Source organism: Pagrus major, chromosome 15 (assembly GCF_040436345.1).
Source record: "Pagrus major chromosome 15, Pma_NU_1.0".
Lineage (NCBI taxonomy): Eukaryota > Metazoa > Chordata > Actinopteri > Spariformes > Sparidae > Pagrus > Pagrus major.
In genome coordinates this window covers 24455110-24479330 of record NC_133229.1, presented here as the reverse complement: position 1 = coordinate 24479330, position 24221 = coordinate 24455110, and the positions used below count along the sequence as shown (strand labels likewise).

Genomic DNA, 24221 nt, shown 5'->3' with positions numbered 1-24221 from the left:
ATGTTTAACATGATTGATCTGATCAATATACTTGAGAGACACACAAATAAATCTATTTTTGGACTTGTGAGTCTTGATATTTATGTGACTAAATTGAAAAAACAAACAAACAATTCAACTCGAGGTGTTTCCAATGTCAAATAAACGGTCAATATTTTTTTATTTACAACGAAAAAAAAATGTCCATTTATAAAGACACTTACATACATACATTTGATCTGACATCAAAAATGCATATACTATGACTATTCATTGTGGTAGAATGATCGACACATCCAAAATGCTGTAACTGAACGAAATAAAAAAATATTTCAAATCTATGGGGCGTATGGTGTAATTCACAAGACACAGTCTCCAACAACCCCGATAAAAATCCAGCATTCGTGACGAAACACTAGTCGATGTCAATGTCAGCATACAGAACTTAACACATGCACTGATGTGGCAAAATAAACTAATCAGGTTTATCTTTTTTGTGAACCGTCTGTGAATACTTTGCTCATAAAATACAGCGAAGCTCTTCTCCTCCCACAGTTACAGATACAGCATTTTACCTTTCATACAACACTGTTGTAAATCAAAAAAGGAGCGATTACAGCATCAATACATCAGGATACACGTTTAGAAAACTAGATCATAAAATACTAAGGGCATGTTCGGAAAAAAAAGAAGAGAGTTAAAAAAAAAAGGGAAAAATGTTGAGACACTTCAGTCAGTTTGGAGTTTGAAAAGGTAACTTGCTGCCAAAAACACGTTGACAGTTCACTACTGCATATTTTATTTTCTTTAGCTCAAGTGGCAAAAACAGTGCAAATCAAACAGCTTTACATTCCTTAAGTTTTTTTCTCACAACATTTCTTTGTGAGACCACTGCTCAATCAAACTCCCAGAAGATATAGTGATTATTTTTATATATTTAAAATAAAAAGTACGTCATTCTCCGGGAAGAAACAGGACACCTTCTGTGTTTCACTGGGTTTCATTAAAAACTTGGCGTTTCATCCGGACGAGCGTGGTTTTTTCAAAACAGCAGCGCACGCTCCGTCTCAGCACGTTGTTTTTCAATAATGTCTGTATTTGACCTCACGTCTATGTGCATGGAAACTTCTTTTTAGGACCGTGAGGGTGGTTACATAAGAAGAGAGAGGAAACTCTGGAAAGCCTTTAACAAGTCAGATGATATAGTATAAAGATGGACAAAAGCAAATTGTGTTGGTTGAATGGATCTTGCGCATGACATCCATTAGGGTGTCGGGAGATTGTGTGTGTGTAGAGTTTTATATATTTAATTTTAGACGTATTTAAAGGAGTATTTTCAGTTTTCAGTCGCAGTTTGATTGGGTTTAGGTAAAATCATTGTTTGGATTAAAATAATAACTCAGCCCTGACCTTCTTCCTTTCACACGGGACACAAACAGCGACGATCACAAACAATAAAAATCATCTGTCTGAAGTTAGAGGTGACGAGACACCCAATGCGAGTCGACGATAACGATAATGCGTCAGGCACACAAGGACAAGCCTCCCGGGCGAAATACCAAGTTTTTAGGGAGTCCTGTGTCGAACTAAACCGGGGAATGTAAGTTTGGGAATACAGCAATACTAAAGCAACAGATATAATTTTGTTCTCAAGAATGTAAACTCCTTATGTTAAGCACAGTATCTGATACAACTTCATATGCAGGTGCACACATGTAACATCTTACAACACAGTACATTCCTTTTAATCTGAATTTACAGCCTCATGATACCAACATGACGCTGCATATGAAAGACGTTTTCTTTTGAACTCATCAGCACATCTCCCTCCAACCAGCTCGGCCTAACACGCAGCAAAATGTGATCTCAGGTTTAGCTTCATCACCAGTTTAAGTGAAACAATCTCTCGACATTTCTGGATTACAGGTGGAAATCATAACCAGTTATTTAAGTGCGAGACATTCAGGGGCGACGTTTTGTACTGCAAGCTGTAGAAAACACAAGAAAGGGCCTGAATGCAGAAAGAAAAGAACATACGAGGCACTAGAGATCATTCATACTGTAGCAGGCTGTGCTCACAGTAATCTGTGAAGCACGATTGGCCTTCGCTACCAACTGCAGACTTCTAAAATTTGAACATGCTCAAAAAAGTGCATATTATCCATCGGACGTTTCCCAACAAGCTGAGAAAAAAATTCTGATTAAGTGAGGGAACGGTGTGTAGGCACGTCATGCTCACTAACGGTGGAATCAAAGCAGTGAAGAAGTTTTTGTGTTTATCGGTAACGGAGAGATGACGCCGCTCCACCAGGAAGAGTCTTGTGAGCGCAGCCGAGTCTGTCTCGAAGCACAGACAGAGAGGAGGCTATACACCGGAGTTGTGCAGGTTTGGTATGGGGTAGAATTTGGACACTCGACTCTGCGTGGTGGGGTTAAGGCATTCGGATTCGCCGCTCATCTTGAAGAAGACCTCCTGCTCCTGGAGCTTCCGCGTGAACTCCTCCTCCAACGCCTGCAGGGGGCAGCAGATACAAACAACTGAGTCAACCTCTTTGAAGATTACTGTTCAGACATCTGAGCTCTCTGCAGGAGCGTGATACTGAGCATGATACGACTCTAGAGAGAATTCATAAAAGACATTCAAAGAGTAAAAGGATGTTACGTATACCTTCTTCCTGGGCCTGAGCTTCTCCCTCCACTCCCTTATCTCTTGGCTGTGCTCCTCGTCCAGCTCCTTCAACTTTTGGGTCTCGTGTTCAATCAGAATGTGGCATTTCTCATTCTGTAAGAAAATGTTTCTTTAAGATTCACGAACAACGACTCTTGTACTCTATTTACTTTAGCTGCACTAGAATATACTTGTATTTCTTTGCTCTTATTCATTCATTCATTCAACTGAACATGTTTTTCCTCTTTTTTTAATAACCTGACCCTCCAGATGGTTTCTTTCTCCTTGGAAACAAACTGTTTTTCAAAAAATGAAGCCTGGCAAGTTGGATTCGCAAGATGACATGACCTCTCAAATCCAGCAGCCTCACAAAGTAATGATTCAAAACCATCCACTATTTTTGATCTTGGTTTTAAAGCTGCTCCTGTTGCATCCAAGTTGCATAGATAAGAAAGTAAGCTCAGTGCTTAAATTGTGATCTGAAACAGATTAAATGTGTGTGTACCTGTAGCTGCTGCAGCTCCCTGATGTTGGAGTCACACTGCAGCTGCAGATCCCTCATCTGGTTCTCGTGTTTCTGATGTTGATGCAGCCTCTCGTTCTTCTGCCTCTTTTCTTCCTGAGCAGCGAACTGGACCAAAATACAACGGACAAATGTAACAACGATTCAGACCCACAACGCTGCACCAAAATTAGCTGTTGCGTGACTTGTCTTTTGGCTGATTTCTGCTGCAGAAACTTTTTAAAGATGTTTCAGATTTCCTCCAAGATTGCGCACAAGTCGGAAACAAAACTAACCAGATTAAATAGATAATAAATGTTCAAGTCAGCGACGTTTGTGAAATGGTGAATGGAAAACTTTGCGGCCAGACAGGCTGACCTCATTAAGAGTTCTGTTTGAGTTGGACAGATGTTAGGGTGAGACCGTATGCCAGAGTGACACAGTGCTGCTAAAAAAAGACCCTGCATGTTCAGTAACATCAACGCGACGGGCAGAAATTGAAGCCACGCTGTCTGTACCTGTTTTATCCGCTCCCTCTCCTGCTCCGGGGTGACGGATGCAGTGGCGGTGATGCGGAGGCTCTTCTTGAACATGGCCATGCGGGTCTTGGCCTCGCTGCGCTGAATCTTGGGCAGACGAACCCTCTCTTGATTCTGTTTGTTCTTCATCTCCTCCACCAGCCGCTGGTTGTAGCGCTGCATCTGCTCCATCTCCTATAAAACGCACACACAAAGATAGTTTTTGAGTTCAGCAGCGTTAAATAAGATTTCACGTTCTCTCTGAGTGGATTCCTCTCCAAGCTCTTACTTTCTCGTGCCTCTTCAGCAGCTGGTGTCTCTGCAGGAAGTACTGGTCTTTCAGCTGCTGCTTGAGCTGCTGGTGCTTCTCCTGCAGGTGGCGCTCCTCCAGCTCCCACATGGCAGCCTCTCGAGCTTCAAGACACACACACAAATGATCACGTTTTAATGCCAAACAAGTATGAGTTAACAAACGTGCACATGCATGTCAGCCGGTGACGAGTAGAGTGATGAAAACAAACAGACAAGTTGGACAAGCTGAAACACGTCTTCTCAAACAGGACGTCTGTGTTCTCGTTTGTGTGTCACTCTGCGACATCTGACTGACTCTGTTACAAGCTGAGACTAAATTAAAAAGTAAAAAAAAAAAAAAAAAAAAGTTTTTCAGACCGTTACTGGTTTCATGTCTTTCAGTTATGAAAATAAAATTAGAGACCTGAAACTTGCACAAGATTCTTGGTAATCTGTCACATCGTGTTGCCTGTTTTGATAACAAGAGTCTGCTGACGTGGTGGCTTCAGCTGTGTTGCCAGGAAATCAGAAAAGTTTCACATTTCCTTTAAGTATACTCTAACTATCTAGACCCAGAACAATGCTTTATTAAGGTTAATGAATTTAGTGTTGACCACAACCTGTGGCGCACAGCCTGGGGACTGGGGCTGTGGTTGACGATCCGAGAATGACACTCAAACATCTTTTTCATAATTGCTTAAAAACTTTGCCTTTGTACTGCTGTTTTAACTGTCCACTTTAATGCAGGCACACTGGCTTGCCTCGCCATTTTCCCTGTGTGTGTCTGCTCTGTTCACTTTCTTCATCAGCAGCATGTTTATTAAAGTCACCCAAAAGCTACACCCCTGATTCTGTTTTCACAACAGCAGGTGAGTCATATATGGAGGAAGCTTGTCGCTAAATACGTAGCCTATCGAAACCCACATGGTATCAAATGACACTGCAACAACCACTGCACTTGCAAGTTTGTACAGTACAATGACATGAGTAGGCCGACATCAGAGGGGAGAGGTCGCGCATCACAATCGGTGTGTTTAGGAGGGATGTGATACCAGAGAACATCTCTCTGTGTTTCTCTGCAGAGCATGTGTGAATGTCAGTAGATGGGAGAGGCAGAGCGAGGGCAAGTTGTTTACTAGCTAATCGATCATGGCCGGCATCATTCTCTCTGATGGGTGAAAAATAAAAAGTAAAAAATGATAAAATGGTGGGAAACACTGTCAATTCTTATACAGTCACTTCAATATTAAAGTATCCTATAACGCCTATAACTAGGATCTTAATATAAAGCGTCGCCCCTCCATCTCCTACCTCTCATCAGCTGCTGCTTGTGGTTGAGGCAGTCTCTCTCAATAGTGGCGATCTCCAGTTTATGCTGCTGGATGATTTTCTTCAGAGCTCCGTCCAGCTCCTGCTGCTGCTTCTGTAGGAACTCCTGCTCCTGAGGAGCCAGAGAGGAGAGGAGCAGTGAGGAACAGCTGGAGGAATCCATCATTACAGAGGGACAGCAGAGAGAGACAGCACAAGAAAATGTCACAGCACAAACACATCTAAAATATCAAAACTGCCTGAAGTACGATTATATAATCTAGTCAAGTCAAGCGCTTCGAGTTCAGAACAACACAGAGCACTGAGATGTCACAGCATCAACTGGAATCAGAAGAGGAGACACTCAGAGGTCATGGATGGCAACGATCCACAATGGAGGTGAAGAGAGAGAGAAAGAGAAGTTAACAGTCCAGTAAAGACTCACATTCACAGTTTTATGCGAGACAACATCTACAACGACGGTCACATCGTCCAGAGAACAGCCTACATTATGCATGACTCATCACAGAACGGGCCAAATTATCAGTTAATTTTTATTTGCTATCGCTACATAATTCAAAACGATGTAATGATCTATTCTTTAGATTTTCCACAGCCAGCTGGTGGCAGATTGTGGGTTATGCACTGCTATTACTTAACAATGATCAGGGCATAATTGATCAGATAATTATACAGAATTGACTTTATCAGTAGAGAAAACCTGGGAAAGATTTTTATTATACTGCTGATTCCTAACTGAGATGGTTAAAATGTCATAGAAGAGACTTTAACATCCATCCTGTAAGGCAGTCGGTCAGAAGGGAACCAACTACTGCACCTCCTCTGGAGAAGAGTACGGTGCATGTTTACTCCCAGACTCAATCTAGTCCGATGCAAACGATGTATTACAATATAAATACCATATAAAATACACAGACTAGACGTAGAACGTTTGTGGATTGGTGGAGGGAAAAATACTGAGCAGGAGAGGAGGAGAGATCCACCGCACAAACACAGTGATGACAACACTCAAAAAAACAAACAAAAAAAACACCGCCCATGCTTACATGTGTCGTATCTAAAGAAAAAAAACTGCACCATCACAAAACTATCCTGGCACGTTAGCTCGCTCACATCTAAGTATGGGCCAGAGGCGGAGAGAAACAAGGCGGAGGGGGTGGGGGGGGACTTACATCCTGCATCTGAGCGTTGAAGAGTGCACATGAGGACAACTGAAAAGACTGTATCATAACCTGGGCCACTGCCTGCGGAGGAGAGCACACAGCGCACTCGCCCTGATCAGCACACAGCAGGCTAAACATCTCACACACACACACACACACACAAACACACACACTGATTCTTCCTAAGTTAAGTAAGAGATGGCCCTTTTCCTGTTCGGGGGTATCGGTGAGTTTACGGCGCACAGCACTGTTAGGAGAAAGTCAATTCATTAGTCATTAATACCTCTCTTCATGCTTGAAAGCGGCTCTTAATTCCAGCACTTGAGTTTAATCCAGCTTGCGAAATAGCAGTTTTGTTACTTTCCATGCTACTGACTCAGAGAGCGTTAATAATCTAAGAGTTACCTTTCAAAGAAAAGAAAGCCTTTCTCCGCATGACTCACGTCTAATTCATAAAAGATGCACAGGAAACTAAGTTTGGAAAAGAGCTTTTCAGTACAGGAGTCTGCTGTGGAAACAAACGCTGTGTCTGTAATTGCTCCCTCGTTCATTCGCTCATTGATTCACTTTATAATAACACTGCAGGGCGCTCTGCAGCGAGCAGTAAAACCCGAGCGGACACTGATGAATCATTTAATCATTTTTTATGATCACTGACATGAGTACTGTAAATTCCATCTCAGGAGTGAAGGTGAAGAATTGCATTGTGGGATGTTGAGTAGACGTTAGGATACATCAGCATGCATCGTTTTGTTATGGCTGCAACTGATCATCTTCATTATCAATTATTCTGCTGATTATTTTCACGATGAATACTTTGGTCTACAACGTTTCCTCCGTACATTTTTTATATTTAGTTATTTGATCAAGATTAAAGGGCTACTTCTGTGTACTGGACCTTACGCTTGTTTGTATCTAGATTATAATATATAATTTAATAAGCATAAGTAAAAGTGAAAGCACAGTATATAATTTCTGCCACTCTGGGTCTCTAAATCAAACCAAAACAAAAGAAGTAAGTAGTGACGAATCATGCGAGTTGCAGTCTTCATTGCTAAACAACCACTATTGCCGATAAAAATCTGTCTACGTGATCCCGGCAGAAATGTTGCGATATTATGTTTAGTCTTGTTCGCCGACAGGTGAGCAAATGAAACGCACCGTTACCTTGAATAAAATGACGATTTTCTCTGGGTTTGGACATTGTTGAGGTACACATCTCAACAGAGTATTTAACAAAGCTCTCCTCTTTTCAAACATTTTAATGCAGAAATCTTACATATTATATCTTTAAGTACAGTACTTGACCAAATTGAACTTATTTTTGTTATAAATTTTGACACTAACATTTTAATTTTTACCGCAAACGTACATCGATTCCAATTATCGGTTATCAGTGTCGTTGATTACTTATAATCGGTATCAATCTATGTTGGTTGATCCGTACAATGAATCATCACAATTTCTATAAATCAACTAACGAATAATCAACTAATTGTTTCAGCTGTAATTATTATGTTGTGATATTGATTTATATCTAATGTATAACATATTCTAGAAACGCAGTACACACGACTTATAGATAAAATAACTGATAACTGATCTTTTGGCTAATCTTGTGAATTAAATACATAATATATCAAGTTGCTTCGTCACATTGATAAAACAATTATGTGAATCCAGCAGAGCTATAAAGCAGTTCCGCTTATTGATTTGCAGCTTTGCTAATAATGTCTTTATACCACCACAGTTTCTACAGTCCCACAGTTAATATATGTTTCATCTTATTGTCTTACCAAAAATTCAGACACTCATATAGCAAATACGGAGCGATTACAGACACAGCAATTCACGTGTATGTGCATATGAATACAAAAAGAAAGAGGTTGTAGGGAAAGAGAGAACAGGAGAAAGAGAAAGAAAGAGTAATCTTTCTCTCAGAGTGAGAGACAGCAGGTGACGGTTTACCTCTGCAGTCTTAAGGAGCGACAGATCTTCCTTAATGCGTTTCATGAGCTCTTTTCTCATGTGTTTGGGAGACTGTCCAACGTCCTGTTTGGCCTACAGTGTGTGTGCAGAAACTGGTTGATGCTGTATATTCTGGAAATCTAACAAAGTCGGCCAACAGTAGAAAACATGCACGGACGACTTCGAGAGGATAGATACTGCATCCAGCCACCAAATGATTCGAAGACAGCATGCTTAATTTCCTCGTTTGATATTCCTTTGAACTAGTCAGTCAGCCTTTTTGATTAGAAGATTTTCAGAGCACGTCAGATCAGTAAGTTTGATCTGCACCAGTTAGAGTCAAGTTATGAGTTTTGACTGGTACATGGCAGAAGATGTTAGTCCTCAAAATCAGCTCCCCCTGTAGGCTTTTCATACATCATCGTATTACTTTGCATTCAATTAAGTCCCACAGCCATCAAGATGATCGCTGTTGCCTTGAGAAATTAAAAAGAGTTACTGAGTTGGAATCATCTGCCCTCTATGATCTTTATTATGATTATGATGAGACTGTAATGATGCATCACGCCACATACAGAATAACTCTCGATGTTTCTTCCTGTTCATACACGTACATAAGCAATCATCCAGCATCTAAGAAATCTTTTATAACACGTCTTAAGGACTAGAGGCCATTTTGAAAACAAAATGCTTTAAAAAAAAAATGGATAAAGCATTCATATTGTAGTATATTACCAGGTATCCTTGACCCACTTCAGTTTGCTTATCGACAGATGTGTGGATGGATACTGTTTCTTTTGTCTTGCACTCCTACGCAGGACTGCAGTTCATAGACTGCAGCATTTAACACCACTGTGCCATTGTGAATCTGGCAGCTAAACTATTGTAGCTAGGGCTGTGTGATGCAATCTGTTCGTGGGTAGATAGAAAAAGGCCACAAGCGGTGAGAGCGGGAAATAATCTCCACTATCATATTACTCACAGGTGGGCCAACAGACTTTCTGTCTCAGTCCAAGGAAGGAACAACAATGGTTATTTTGTTTTCTTGGACGGTCAGTTTCTATCAGTGTACTATTACCAGTGTTCTTACTTGAGGCTAAATAGTTACAAGTGTGTTTACAGGTTTTGTGGAGTACTACTGCATGTGAAAAAAGTAGTGTAAAGCATTTTGCCGCTCCAGAGGAAGCTGCATGTGTTCTGATAATAATTGCACTAAGTGGCTACGTTGCATTCTGGGTAATGTAGGCGCTAGGTTTTGAAAAGCAGTCCCCTGGTCTGCATTGCACTCATATAACACTGTTGGACTCATGATAGAAAACAAATGATTAAAATCAAGAACAGCAGATATCAACTTTTTTTATTCCACGCTGTCTTATTCCTTTTATTAAAAAAAAACCTACCACCTACATTACCCACAATGCAACTTAGCCATTGACTGACATCACTGGAGGCAATTTATCGGATATATGCAGCTTCCTCTCCAACCACAACAGGCATTACACTAGTTTTTATTTTATTTTTATAAATGCTTTTATACTCCCTAACACCTATAACCACACTTTAATGTGTAAAATTATTGAAGTCCCCCTTTAAGTATGCATCCAGAACTAGAGGAAGTAATCAGCCATACCTGGATGAGATATCTGATGTCAGGTGTAGGAGGAGAGCACACGCCATTATCAGCGACAACTCTCATCTGGGCCATCTTCTATTTTGACTGCTACCATTGGGTGACCGATATCTTAGCATCACAGCCCACGCCACTTGTTTTAAAGACAGTGTTAAAGTCTGGCAACAGTCTGCAGGGCATAGCAGCAAGTAGCTACTAACCCACTTGTGTTTTCCACACTATTACTCGAGTCTATTGATTTCTTTTTTATGTATTTGTTTATAGTGCAACACTGTGTGTGTAACCCTGTATGATAGCCACTGTTTACTGCTTATACTTTGTTTTTCATTGTATGGAAATGCACTGGATGAACTGAACTTAAGTCGATAATAATATGCTATTAAGGATGATTCCACATCAGTTACTCTGATCAAGACTTAACTTAATTATTTCCCAAAATGATCCCAACACCACCAACCAACACCAAGTCGGTCATTCCCATGACCAAAGCCACCTCACACACTCATACAAGAGACATGGTTAGTTAAATACACAATACCAATACATTTTCAATAAAGAATACAACATTGCAAAAACATTTTATCAATAGGCAATAGCTTACTAGCATACTTTTGCATCTTAGCACCTACAACACAGAACACAGCTCAGGGCTGAAGCAACCATATTAAGCCAACCTGCGCAATGAAAATATATTGTACTTGGCTCAGAAAGCAAATTGCGAGCTTTACAACAAACACCAAGGCATCAAAGATGCCAAAAGGCATTACTGCCATAGAAAAGCTGCATAAAGCCAAACACAAAAACTGCAAGCACACCCAAAAAAATCCAACAAAGCATTTAAGGCTGCCAAGCAGAGAAGGGGCAGAGAAGACTAATAAAGACCTAACACAGCATGTCTTCAGAACAATCCCAGTACACCATCATGATAAGATTGTATCCTTAGCCTGAACTTTTATTAAATTGTTCTCTAAAAATAACAAATAGACTCAGTAGCAGCGCAGTATTTCTTAGGAGGCAACCAGAAGCCTCAGGGCTGATGAATAATGGATACAACAACATGGAGCTAGCAGCAGCTAGGAGAAGGATAGCACAGTCTGTCTGTTGCTATCATTTGCACACGTACAGTACCAGACAGACCAGCAAGACACACCACTCCCACAGGATTAATATGACACAGCCAAGTATGCCACCGGCTAAGTTGTTAAAAACATGCACCATTAAACAGCTTGTATACTATGTGACATGCAAATGCTTACGACCCCAAGCTAATGCAGAAATATGGTCGTCATGCACGGCCGCACCTCTTTCTTCCGGTTCTTCAGCATGTTTTGGAACTTGGAGAGCTCCTTGTCTTGATCCCCTTTGATGCGTTTGGCTTCGTCTCGGAGGCGGCTGGTGTGATCCTGTTCCAGTCGCTCAATGGTCTGTTTCTGCTTCTTCTCAAGATTCTCCACTTCTTGGTCATACTGACGCTTCTTAGCCTGCACGGACAGAAACAACAGACACCAGCATTAGCCTGACAAGATGACTGCAAGTGTTTAATATATGATCCGGTATCGTAAGATTAACATAGATTGGTTAATTTATTTATTGCTCAGGAGGGAGGAGAAGATTAACGGTAAAAGATATTTTATGGTGTCATTTTGAGCTGGCTTTAAGATGGTTGGTGCTTCACAGCAGTAGCTAAGTGACAGAGACAGCTTGCTTCATTGAATTCTCTTCTTCAGATTTATATCATGTTTGAAATGAAGCAGCTCATTTCCTAGGAGTTGGCCAAATACAAAAAAACATCACACCACTGCAATACAGCAAAAACTGACTCACAGTTGTTTCCTGTTCAAAGCGCCGGTAGATCTGCTCTCTCTGCTGCTGCAGCTTGTTGCTCAGCTGCTGCTGGGCCCTTTGCTCCTCTTTCTGCAGGAGGCGCAGCTCTCTCAACTCCTGCCGCCTGAGGAAACCACACAGACAGTGCGGTCAGGGTGCCACCATATTAGCTCATCTCAAATTCAGTTGTTTGTCAATGATATAGCATTCTATTCACAAAAAAACTTCTCATTTCTGAGATGATGATTTCATTATTTCTTTCATTATCTGTTTTTAACATGAATCTTAAAATGTATTACAATTCGAGCCTCACATTAGTGTTTCCTGCTTTCTGCATCAGTAGTTGTTAAATTGATACATGTTAACTTTGTGCACTACTGACATAAGCTCATGAACCAACAGTAAATAATCAGACTGCAGTGCACTTGTGTAAACATTCAGCACAGCGTGTCATGTCTTTAAAAGGCAACGTGGAGGATGACAGTAACATAATGCAGCATTCATCACGGGAGATAACCCATCTGGCATTTGTTAAAAGCTGTGGGAGTTGTGAAGTGAACGAGAACTATCTAAGGCAGGCATGTTAAATAGGCCATGTCACATATTTAGAGCGACGGTATGGTGAGCAGCCTGGATACATACGTACCTCAGGAACCTCATCTCTTCGCTCTTGGTGTCATTGTCCGTCACTATCTTTGAGGTCGTCACACTGACTTCCACACCGTCCACCATGAACTTACGTGTCTTCTTAAGAGTCTTCTTCTGACGTCTTGACTCCTATAAATGAAACAGGGTTATTTTGAGGGCTCATATGGTCAAAATGGTGTTGCTAATTTAAAACTGACATGAGCTGTACATGAGAACAATTTATGCTTACCTGCATAGACACAGAGCCCCCTTCTTTGCTCTTGGACAGGAAGCTAGAGATGGACAGATTGAGGTCAAGGCTGTTACTATCAGCAGCAGAGCTGCTTCCAGAGTCGGAGTCTTTCTCCATATCCGGTTTGATCACAGCAGGACTTCCATGCTCGATCTTGCTTTCTGAATCGGTTTCGCTCTCTGGGACAGAGACGGTATCTTGGGACGTGCTCTCATCTGCACGAGCGACTTTCTCCTCATCTTCCTTCGCGGGGACATCTTTACATGGGACCACTTGTTCTGAATCCTCAGGGGTGTCTTTGGCTTCATCACTGACTCCATTTATGGATGCAGCTGGTGCCTGTTCCTCCACTTCAACCTCCTCTCTAGGGTGACTGTCTTGCTCAGGCTGTTCTGCCTCCTCAGGGGCCTCCTCCTCAGGCTTCTCCTCTGGCTGACTTTCTTTGGCCTCCTTCTCCAACGAAACCTCAGCGGGGGACTCATCCACACTCGGCTTTGTGTCTGTGTCTCCATTTATGTTTGTGTCTATTACATGTGAATCTATGATTTCTGTGTCTGTATTAACATGTGTTCCATTAACAATGTCTTCTATTCTATCTTCTGACTCTTTATGTTCAGGAATCTCTTCATCTGGTTTTTTGCTTTCTTCTTCTACTTGTGTCACTTTCTCTGGTAAGGATTCTGGTTCTTCTGGTGCCTCTTCAGGTTGCTCTTGTGATTCTCTGGATTCTTCTGCACCTGCTTCTTTTTCTTCCTCCTCTTTCACCTCTTCTGGCTCCCTTTCTTCTTCTATTACTTGGGTAGGTTCCTCCTCTGTTTTATCTCCTTGTACTTCCTTCTGTTCCTCCTCTGTTTTATCTCCTTGTACTTCCTTCTGTTCCTCCTCTGTTTCTTGACCATCTGTTACAAGTTCTTGAGTATCTGCTGATTCCACAGGTTCTTCTGGCTGTGATACTTCAGGCTCAGCAGGAATCTCCTCAACTTGACCATCTTCTGGTTTAGGCTCTATAGACTCCGGTGCGATTGAAGCCTTGGCGGGCCTAGGCACCAGGTCTTCATTACTGGCATCAGACACCTCATTGAGTTTCTCCTCCTCAGTCTTGTCTACTTCACTCGTTCCAAGTCCTTCATCAGAGAGCTTATCACTGGTGCGGTCCTCAGCAGTCTCGACCGTCGGCTTTTCTGTAACAGACTCCAGCGTGGAGGGAGTTGGTGGGACTTTGTCATCCTCTGAGCTGGCCACGCTGACATCTGATGGTGCTCGCTTGTGCCCAGGAGCCGTCTGAGCATACAGTTAGAAAAATATGAACATCAAAATATGTCATCAGTTAGTGATAGAAAATATCACAGCAATGCATTTCACAAAGAGATCAACAAGAACTGCAGTGGGCATCGTATCATCTGTAAATATAGAGTCAAAATATAATAAAAGGTGTTTCTTTTCCAGCTCCAAAACTATTTTTAGCGAGATCTGAGGCACTCAATTTTTTTATGCAGGACCAAATAACTTCTGGATGAGATAGAACCATATGAATACTTCACAGAATCAAAGTTTTCACTACTGAAGATATTAATTTCTGAAAATAAAAGATTCTCTGTTCAGATAAAATAATGATATATTGCTAATAATTAGATTATTATTGTAATCATTCTGCAACAACTATTTAGATGAATACGTGGTTTAAATATTCGATGGAGTTTCCTCGATGTTCAGGGTACATTTTAAACTAATTAGTTAAAAAATAAGCAGTTGGTGAGGTTTTTAATACTAAGGCAGCAATATATTAAATATTTTGCTTATATATATATTTATATTATATATTTTTTTCAATAAAATCTGTGACATGAACCAGGATGGCCTACGTGAGACCCCTAAGTACTTCAATAAATCTACATACCACAGGTGTATCAGCCTCTTCCTCCTCCTCCTCCTCTTTGCTGTCCTCGAGCTCCTCTGTGACTTCAGCTTTGGCCTCGGCGATGAGCTCTCTGAGAGGTTTGCTATCAATGACACTTGATACAAAAGGATGCTATGCAGATGGACAGAGACACAAGAACATCAACATGAATTAGACAGAGGAACAAACAGCAAAACAGAAACAACACATTCAAATTCTATTATGTGTGTTTATGCATTATTTTGGTTATATTACAGGTTGTGTGGATGGTTGTGTACTGTGAGATAACAGCAGGGAGTGAATGAAGTCATGCAGCTCACCTGTAGCAGCTGTATTGGGCCCCACCTATTGTCCACATTCTTATCAAGAGATTTCCGCAGAAAGTCGTTAAATTCTGGTGACCTTTCAAGGACAAATAAAAAAAGATTCAGCTTGCTGGCTGTAGGCCAGAATAAATGTCCCTGGGTCCTGCTCCGTGTAATATAATTAATACCATACATTCCCTGTGGCCATTCAGAGTCAGGCATTAACAATTAACCAAGCTCTCACACATTCAACAGTCAACATTTCCTTATCTCCATTCCGGAAACACCTCTCCTCTAGTTATCACCAGTACACTATCTCACCAGCGAGAGGGATGCATGAGTGTGGGTGGCTCGGACTTGGCTATTTTCAGCAGCACTCTCATGGGATTCATCTCGTGGTTGGGTGGCTCAATCTGTGCCAGCTCTATCAGGGTAACCCCGAGGGACCAGATGTCGGCCTTGTAGTCATAGGGACGGTCTTTGGACGTTTCGCACATCACCACCTCTGGGGCCATCCTGCGAGATTAGAGGTCAGTGGGTTTGTGATTAGCATTAAGCTACTTTTAGACAAGTGCATTCAGACATGTTACTTTGTGATCCTTAAAGATTAAGTGAAAAACAAAAAAAATTGTTTGTGTGTGCATCTCTGTCTGGAATTTGAAAGATAGGAAGCCTATTCAGTATTTTCGGCTGAGGTCATCAAACACCAGAGTGCATCCGAATTGCTGAATGAGGCTTTTTCTCTTATCCCACATTCCATGACAGCTTTGTGCCACTGCATTGAAAATAATCATCACCCCTGGCTGCGGGACACGCTAAGACAATTATCAGATAGAGAGGGGTGAATGCCCTCTTGTATGCACGCTGATGACTCACCAATACGGAGTGCCGATGAAAGAGTCTCTTCTCTGTAACGTCTTAGTATTTTTAGCAGACACCCCAAAGTCGGCTGAAAGAAGAAATGAATTACAATCCTTTTCATCAGCAAATCAACTGCACAATGACACTTTGTGTTGTAAAACCACTGGAATAAAAGACATAAAATAACATATTTCACATTTCTACTAAAGCAACACAGTTATGGGAGAATCCTTTCTTAACTAACCTGCCATAACTCTTTAATTATGACCCCAATAAGAGTGAAGAATCTCCCTTTCATAATGCTCTGGGAGTCCATCATCACTCCCAGCTGTTCTGTCACCTGTAAAACTATTTCAGCCTCCTCTCTTTCTCCTCACACCACTTACAGTGTGCACACATTAGAGGGAAAGAGAGATCTATCATTAAGTCCGGTGACTGCTTGATAATTATTGTTTGCCAGGCTGCGTCATGACCCCTCTGCCTACAGAACATGAATCATCGGGGAGCCGGCAGCTATGGATGCTACAGCAGCAACATGAATGCTCTTAATTCTGGAGTATTATGTAACCGATTCAATGCATCACCAACTCCAGTACATAAGTGGTGTATAAAAAATACACTTTTTAAAAAACTTGATGCCACATGAATGAGTCATTCCAGTTTTATCATATGTAAACAATGTGCTGTGCACTTTTACACAATCCCACAAGTCACATAGCTCAGCTGGTTGGCACTGCACTGATGGCCAAGGGATCCAAAATTGACTTTACTAATTAGCTACTTAAGCCTATTAGTGTTGGCCCCGCTGGAAGGTTCAGAGTAGCCACCAAGGACATACATCTGAGAGAGGAATCAACAATGAATCAGTTATTGTTCTGTGTAATACTCTAAAGCGAGTAATCTGACGTGTGCTTAGCTGGAGCGTGAGTGATAATCCTTCACATTTAGTGGCAAGTGCAGCAAAAGATGAGAGATTTTTACCCAGTTTTACTTCTCCATCCAAGGAGAGGAGAATGTTCCCGGCTTTCAAGTCTCTGTGGATGACCTTATTCTCATGGAGGTAAATCAAGGCCTCCAAGGTCTGTCTACACACCACCCGGATCTGGGGCTCTGTCAGGGGCCTCTCCAGTTCTGTGGATACACATGCACAGAGATAATTCATGAGTGATCTAGTTTTTGTGTTTTTTGTGATGCACTTTCAAAAACACAGACTGAGCCATTTGGATATATCAAAATATCATAGCCTGATGGTTTCCAATAGCAACTGGACGACAAAACTCCACCCTGACACCAGCCAGCATGTATGACTGGACAAATCTGGGGGAAGAAATTTCTCTCTGTGTGAGTCAGACCACAAAGCAAAATGCATCAACATCCAAAAGCAAAGTGAATTAATTGGCATCCTTTTTGTTATGGTAATTCGCTTGGAGAAAAGTGGTGAGGTGTAGTTTTAGAGAGAAAATGCACGCATCAGAAGTGGACTAACCACTCCTTGAAATCTGAGCTACAATAATTACACAGTTGGAACGACCTCTCCAACTGGGGAGAGGGAAAAAAAAAATCCCGCAGAGGCTTCTGGATGGAACAGAGAGAGTTGGCACTTGAGGATGGAGCAAAGAAAAAGGCTCCAGAGCTTTATAATAATTTTCTGTTTCCTTCGATGAATGAGGGACTTACCCAGCATGATGGCATCCACTGCACCACCCGCACAGAACTCAATCAGAATCTGCAACGGGAAAACAAAACAGAGCAGAGCAATAAGTCATGTGTATTGTAGTGCAATGAATCCATCATTTGCTTTAAGAACAAACTTTGGTTATGCAATGTAGGTGAACAACATGACCTTTATGAGAAAAACATCAGAACCCCCTACTCTATGTTATTGATTTTACTGTGGAGACATTCCAAGAAGCCAATCGATCAGCCGCATTGAGCATCCTCTACAGACGCATCTTTTCTTTTCCATTTCAGGACAGTCTTTATGTGTCAGTCCTCGTTGGGTCGAAATATCAGCAGAGGTTCTCAGTTGCAAGATGGAGACACAGAGAGGGATCATCTGCTCATGATTTCTGTATGTTCAGAACAATTCTGAAGCAAGAAGTGTGCAGATTGGGTTTTGACAGTTGGTCATCCGGTTAAAACAATTTCTACAAAATACATTCTCATTCTTTAGGGTGTATGTGTAGGTATGACTCACATCCAGGATATTTCAACATACATCCTGATGCATAACAATTTCCTCATTTTGGTAAGCATTAAAATGTATTAAAGAGATAAAGCATAATTCTTTGTAACGTGTGGTTATACATTGATATTGCATCGTTATTGTGATATGACACTATATGTAGTCTTAGATTTTGGATATTGTTATATCATAATATGGCCAAAGTGTTGTCTTTGCCTGGTTTTAAGGGCTACATTACAGTAAAGTGATGTAATTTTCTGAACTTACCAGACTGTTTTACTTTACTACTTTACTCACTTAGTCATCATATCCACATCACTGATGATTACTTATCAACAATCTCATTGTGTTAATATTTTGTGAAAGTACCAATAGTCATGCCTACAATTTTGTAGCAATATCGATAGAGGTATTTGGTCAAAATAATCGGCTTGTTATCGGCTGAACTTGGCTCCGCTAGTTGCCGATGGCTGCGCAGCCTCCACCGACCGCGGGGGACTACGTCACCATTTTGCATGGCGTGTACGCTGAGTCAATCATCATCATTTGAGGGCCACTTCTGCTGAAAATATCTAAATCCTCATAATCTCTCTCTCCCTCTTAATCTAAAGTAAACAAACTGACAGACAGGTAACTGCTGTACGTTAACGTTAGATATGCAGCAGCCATACAAGCACGACAGACTTGATAGACTAAGAGACTACCGTTTCATCAGAGATATTTCTTTCATAAAGGATTTCTCCACTCCATGAAATACCTTCCATGCATTACTCTGGTGATAGGTTTAGAAAATATGGGCTACCGTTAAATCTTTGCAGTCCCGTCGTAACGTTAAACGTTGGAACAGCTGATTTTATTGGAGGTTTGTAAGGCTTTTAACAATGTAATGGGACGCACAACAGAAGTAATCCTGGCCAGTTCAGCCACAGAACAGCACATCGTTCATTGTCCAACAGAACTAACTATCTCCCAACTACCGTTATTATATCAGCCTTTAAATATCCACTATCTGTCGACCTCTTCTAGTTATATTAGGGAAGATGTGAAAAGAAATGCACTGATGAAAGACTGTAAGTCAAGGAGGTAATAATGACTTAAACTGACTTTCAATTGTCAATCCCTGTGTGAAACTTTTAATGACATACATATAAAGCTACAGTAAAAGTTTAGATTAGAGCATAATGATCCAATGCCCAGCAGAGGTGAGGCACACTTAACACATGACCTCCTGTCTGATGATACAATCCATAACTATGGATTCAACAGTTTACAGAGCAGTTTTCTCTGTGAAGCCGTAGTGCATTAGATGAACATAATACCATTCCCTTCTACTGTTATTGAGATGTAAACCAGACCATCTCCTGACCTCAGCTGTAGTAGCTGATGTAATGTACCCGGCCACCACTTCATCTGTATTGGCATTGCCAGTCAGACGGCAGCTCATGGTATCAGATGATACACAAAAATCAATCAAAGCTACACCCGAGCACCACCCTCTATTCAGGGATTCAAAATAAAGAGGACAGACCAAGCAGTTGTTCCTGTTCTGCATAACAACAACTTATCGTGCCACAGGAATCTCCCTGGTGATTTGCTTTGGTAGGATACTGACAGGTGTTACAAATGTGCACAAATTAAAATCTGCTGATCATAATCTCAGGTTAAATTGAACATCATGCATGCATATAAATCCTCCCTTTCTCAGCAACATACTTTCCATGATTAATATTTCGTAGAAAAAAAAAAACATTAACTCAACCAAACACATGCAAAGCAGAGGCAGTAACACATTCATAATGCTGCTTTAAGACGGGGGACCGAGGGCCAACCTGTATGCAGCTCTGAATTATTCACAGGCACTTTCTCCAGCCACCAAAACCACTCCATTATCATCCCATAGATGTGGCCAGTCCACAAGGGATGGTCACATGACACCACCTGCCAGGACCTAATTGTTCTGGGGCCTCTTACTGCACACAGAATGAGATCTACTGACTATGTATTAAAAATGCACTGTGACTCAACTCTCTGCTCACGCTAAAATAGCTTGATAAGGAAGCAGACGCAGGAATCTTTTCAGAAGGGGCTTTTACACATTTTGCTCTTTTGTCACTATTAAGGAACTGTATTCACAGCTTAAGATTTGTGGGAGGGTCAAAATGGGAAGTATTCAGCTGGAACTCACAGGCTCCAGTTGTTATCAGAGCCTTTCTTAACCTACATTGTAATAACATAATCCATCAGTTTAAATAAGATGATATACAATCTATAATGTGTTTTTTTTCCTAATATGACCTGGGACTTCTGGGAGATCAAGCAATAGAACATGCAGTGCAAGAGAGAGAAAACGCATTACTATTATCCTTTAATATAAAAATACAAGAGTCCTTTGAGCAACAGCATGACGAATACTGGCTTGTGATGAATTTGTGTGTCTCCATGCGTGACTGGTTCACTGCCTCTGTGTCTCCTTGGCTTCAAATCAACAGCAACAAACGAGGAAGAAAAAAAAAAACAGTTCTCTCAGTCAGGCGCTTTGCTTACTTACCCAAAGTTTGCCTTCGAAATAGAAGGCATCCAGCAGTTTGACAATGTGATGGTGGTTGCAGGAGGCCAGAATGTCAATCTCCACCATGTAATCCTCCAGCTCATCCTCCGTCTTTGTGTCGATAACCTTGGCAGCGGCAAGGGTCCCATTCTGCTTGTTCTGAGCCTGAAAGCAACATGGAGGACAAAAGAAGGAAACTGATCACTGAGTATGGGGTTTAATATATTTCTTATATCGCTGGCTGGCTTACAGAACAATCAGCTCGGCTTACTTTGTTGGGGCAGTGCTGTGAAGTGGCTATTGTGGAAGAACATCCATCAACAACAACAACTTCATTAAAGACAAAAGCCACTTTGAAAGTAGATCTATAAACACTCGAACACTTTATGGCTTGTGTAGATCAAAGCGATCTCTATAAATACATTTCGTAGACTTTATGATAACATATAGTTACGTATTTGAAAGGGGAATAACTGTAAAGAAAAAAAACACCCCATCATCTCCTGACCTAGTAGCAAAAGCTGATCTTGTCACACTTGCTCACTTCCTCCTCTTCCTTTTCTACCATCTCTTCTTTCTTTCCTTTCACTTTCATACACCTGCTGTAAGGTCAAATGAAGTTGCAGTGGCACAAACTTAGAGATTATACCAAATACTTTTCTTCTGTAATAGGTTTCCGGTAACACATGCTCCAAAATCTTCATTCCTGGCTAGGCTGTACTGAAGAGACTAATACAAAAAATTACCTCTCACTCTGTCAAACAAGTCACAGGAGGTTATTTTTAAGGCCTGCTTGGGATTTACTGTTTATGGATACAGACACAATCTCTGGGAGTTAAGGAAAAAGAGAAGGGAGGGAGTGTTACGACCAACTGCTGCAGAGCAGAGTGTGTCACACCCTATATTTACACAGTTCTGACCTGACACACTCGCTGTGTCTTTCCCTTTGTACTGGCTGACGCCTGTCTAGCACAGGCCACCATTAATGCATATTTAACATTAGCTTCAAGATGGAGAGGGCAGCGATAATTTGTCTGCCATTGAGCTATTTAAGTGGAGTCTGTGGCCTTTAGTCATTATGATACAACACTCTGGTCTGGTCTGGTTTGAGGGAATAAATGAGAGGATGTGGGTGTCAAACAATCCTTTTATGATCTTTTAACATTAGAAAATTGATTCAATCATAATAAGGATGATTCTGTACTGCATGGTCACACTACTCAGCAGGACTGAATTTCCGTCTCTCATATTATAAGACATGTATGCCATTCTGACAAAGTGGACTGACGGGCTAAGCAAGGACAATCATTTAAGCAGTTTGTGTTAGGTACAATAAAAAGGACACACCTCTTCACTAAGAAAGGCTAGGATGATGTCAGCTGATTCACACTTCACTGGCAATTTTTGTCACCCCGCCCAAATGAGGAAGCCACCAAATGCCTGTGAAATAACTGATGAAATACGTAGTCTGTGTTGATAGTAACCTGACCTGATGAAGGCAACGCCTCCCCACCCCTTCGATATCTTCTATACACACAAAACTGTATATTAGTCTTCGGCTGTAGTCTGAGAAGGCACGATAGTCTTCTGGCTTTCATCACGGTTAGTTAATCAGTTAATATGACTTGGAAACTAGCAAACGGAGATTTCTGGGCCATCTGCTACATTATTTGATCAGAAGAGTTCCAGGAAGGGACAACATAAGTCACAGGGAGAGAGGGAGAGAGCTATTCAACTGGGTTCAAGAGCCATGTACCAATGAGGAGATGGAGCCTCGTGTGAAACTATTTTAGGGACACACCAATGATTATTTTCACAATCTTTTAGTCTCAAGGATGTCAACAAATTGGGGAAAATGACAATATCCCCGAGCCCAAAGTGACGTCTTCAAATTGCTTCGTTAGTCCAGCCAAAGACAAAAACCCAAAGAGTCTTCATTTAGTATTATTAATGCCTGAAACCATTAATCGATCAGAATACTTGGCAACTAATCTTCTTTCAATCAACTAATAGTTAAAGCTCTACTACATTTCTGATCTGATAACTGTGTAAAACCGGTAGTTTACTCCTCAATCCTTTCTTGAAAGTTGTTTAAAAGAGGTTGTATTAAGGTGAAAAAAACACCATTCAACCTTCACTCACTGGTGTATGAGCAGAGCTGACTATTTCTCATGTTGCTGACCTTCCCAGAGGCTGTTCTCAGCCCAGTACAAATCCACACAAAGATAAACCTGGAGAGGTACGTCAGGCAGCAGAGATTACAGGTGGTGGACACAAAACCATGAATACCTCGCCGTATAACGCAATCCAACACTGCAAACTACAGCCTTTGGGATAACTGCAGATGGAAACAATCCCTGTATTAACAAAAACCGAATGTTCACAAGCATTGTTTGGGGGGATTTGTCATTAAATTTGCATTGCACAGAACTGGTGTTGTGGGTATTGTCTCCGCCTCATGTATAATTTACAGTCTGTGTTGACGAAACAAACAGACCATCAACCTCAAGTGTTAACCACTGCATACACAATCTACATACACACCTGTGCACCTGTCACGCTGTATGGCATTCACACACTACCTGCCCTTGCTTTTGTAGACAAACTCCCATTGTACAAGGCTGGGATTTGACTTTTAATGGCACCTGCTCTCTAGATTTGACATTTATGAGGCCATGTTTATTCTGTGGAAGTGAACCATACTGAGGCCAACTCAATGACATTGCAAAGTCATATTTATAACCTGGCCTACCTTACTTACACCTCCCTAAACTGAGGATGCCTCTGACACACTCACCAGGTGAGTTTAGGCTGTCACTAAACACATGTTTTCTTCACATATGCTCCACAGGAAGATTTTAGCAGCCCCGTTTTTGATGAGCGTCACAGCACACACATGAACGAAAATGTCTATTTCTAGTGGCCTGGAGGAAACCGCCTTGACGATGATCATTTTAATGAAATATGCCACGACCTGAATGCAACATCATTTACCACAATGGTGGCGAGGAGTGTCTAAAAGAAATAGGTTAGAAAGCCCCAAGGCGGATGTAACACATTACCTTGAACACTTTCCCAAACGCTCCATCACCCAGTTCGCCAATGATTTCCCAAATCTCCTCTGGGTTTAAGTCCCTGTGTACATGTTCGTACTGCTTCTTCTTCTTATCAGGCCCCAACTTGAATATCTTCCGAAAATTGAAGAAAGACATCTTTTCGGGACGTGAAGTAGTTACAGTGCCGTCTGTGGATGCGGTCTCTTCGGGTTATTTCCGCCAAGAAATTATTATAGAGGTTCCCTCCCGTCGGCGGAGCTCAAATGGCTAACGAAATAACAGCATGCGGGCGTTAAATGAAGGCAGGCGAGCTGCTTTGGTCGCCATTCAGCTGTGATAATGTCAATTATAACTTCCCTCGACGGCAGCTGTTCATAATCACATCATAGCTAGCGGTGCTCACAGGACGCGGCTGCCTGGTCGGGGAGGTGGAGGGATACGGAGAAGAGTTCGCCGTTAGGCACAGGCTGCTGTTCCCCGTTTTGTTTAAAGAAAAAAGATGAGACAGGATATATCCTCAGTATCACCGCACTCAGTACGACATTTTCATCATTAAGCTAACGTTAGCGAGCGAAAACCGGAGAGCCACAGGACCCCATGCTTCGGTTGGCTGACCA

At 41.5% G+C, this 24221-nt stretch overlaps 1 protein-coding gene across 2 annotated transcripts; it reads right to left on the bottom strand.

Annotated features, from left to right (window-relative positions):
• Positions 1–127: 127 nt before the first annotated feature.
• On the bottom strand, positions 128–24221 carry slka (STE20-like kinase a). 2 transcript variants are annotated; one of them, XM_073481773.1, is made up of 19 exons: positions 23611–24221; positions 20549–20713; positions 17493–17541; positions 16797–16946; positions 15831–15903; positions 15276–15470; positions 14970–15051; positions 14650–14781; positions 12750–14033; positions 12519–12649; positions 11873–11996; positions 11350–11529; positions 8419–8511; positions 5270–5399; positions 3957–4081; positions 3668–3862; positions 3153–3278; positions 2648–2761; positions 128–2491 (listed from the first exon to the last, which is right to left on the bottom strand). In XM_073481773.1, the coding sequence occupies exons 1-19, from the start codon at positions 23758–23760 to the stop codon at positions 2345–2347; spliced, it is 3645 nt and encodes a 1214-aa protein (XP_073337874.1). In that variant the 5' UTR covers positions 23761–24221; the 3' UTR covers positions 128–2344. The 2 variants fall into 2 exon arrangements, with proteins under 2 accessions (XP_073337874.1, XP_073337875.1); XM_073481774.1 differs by lacking the exon at positions 8419–8511.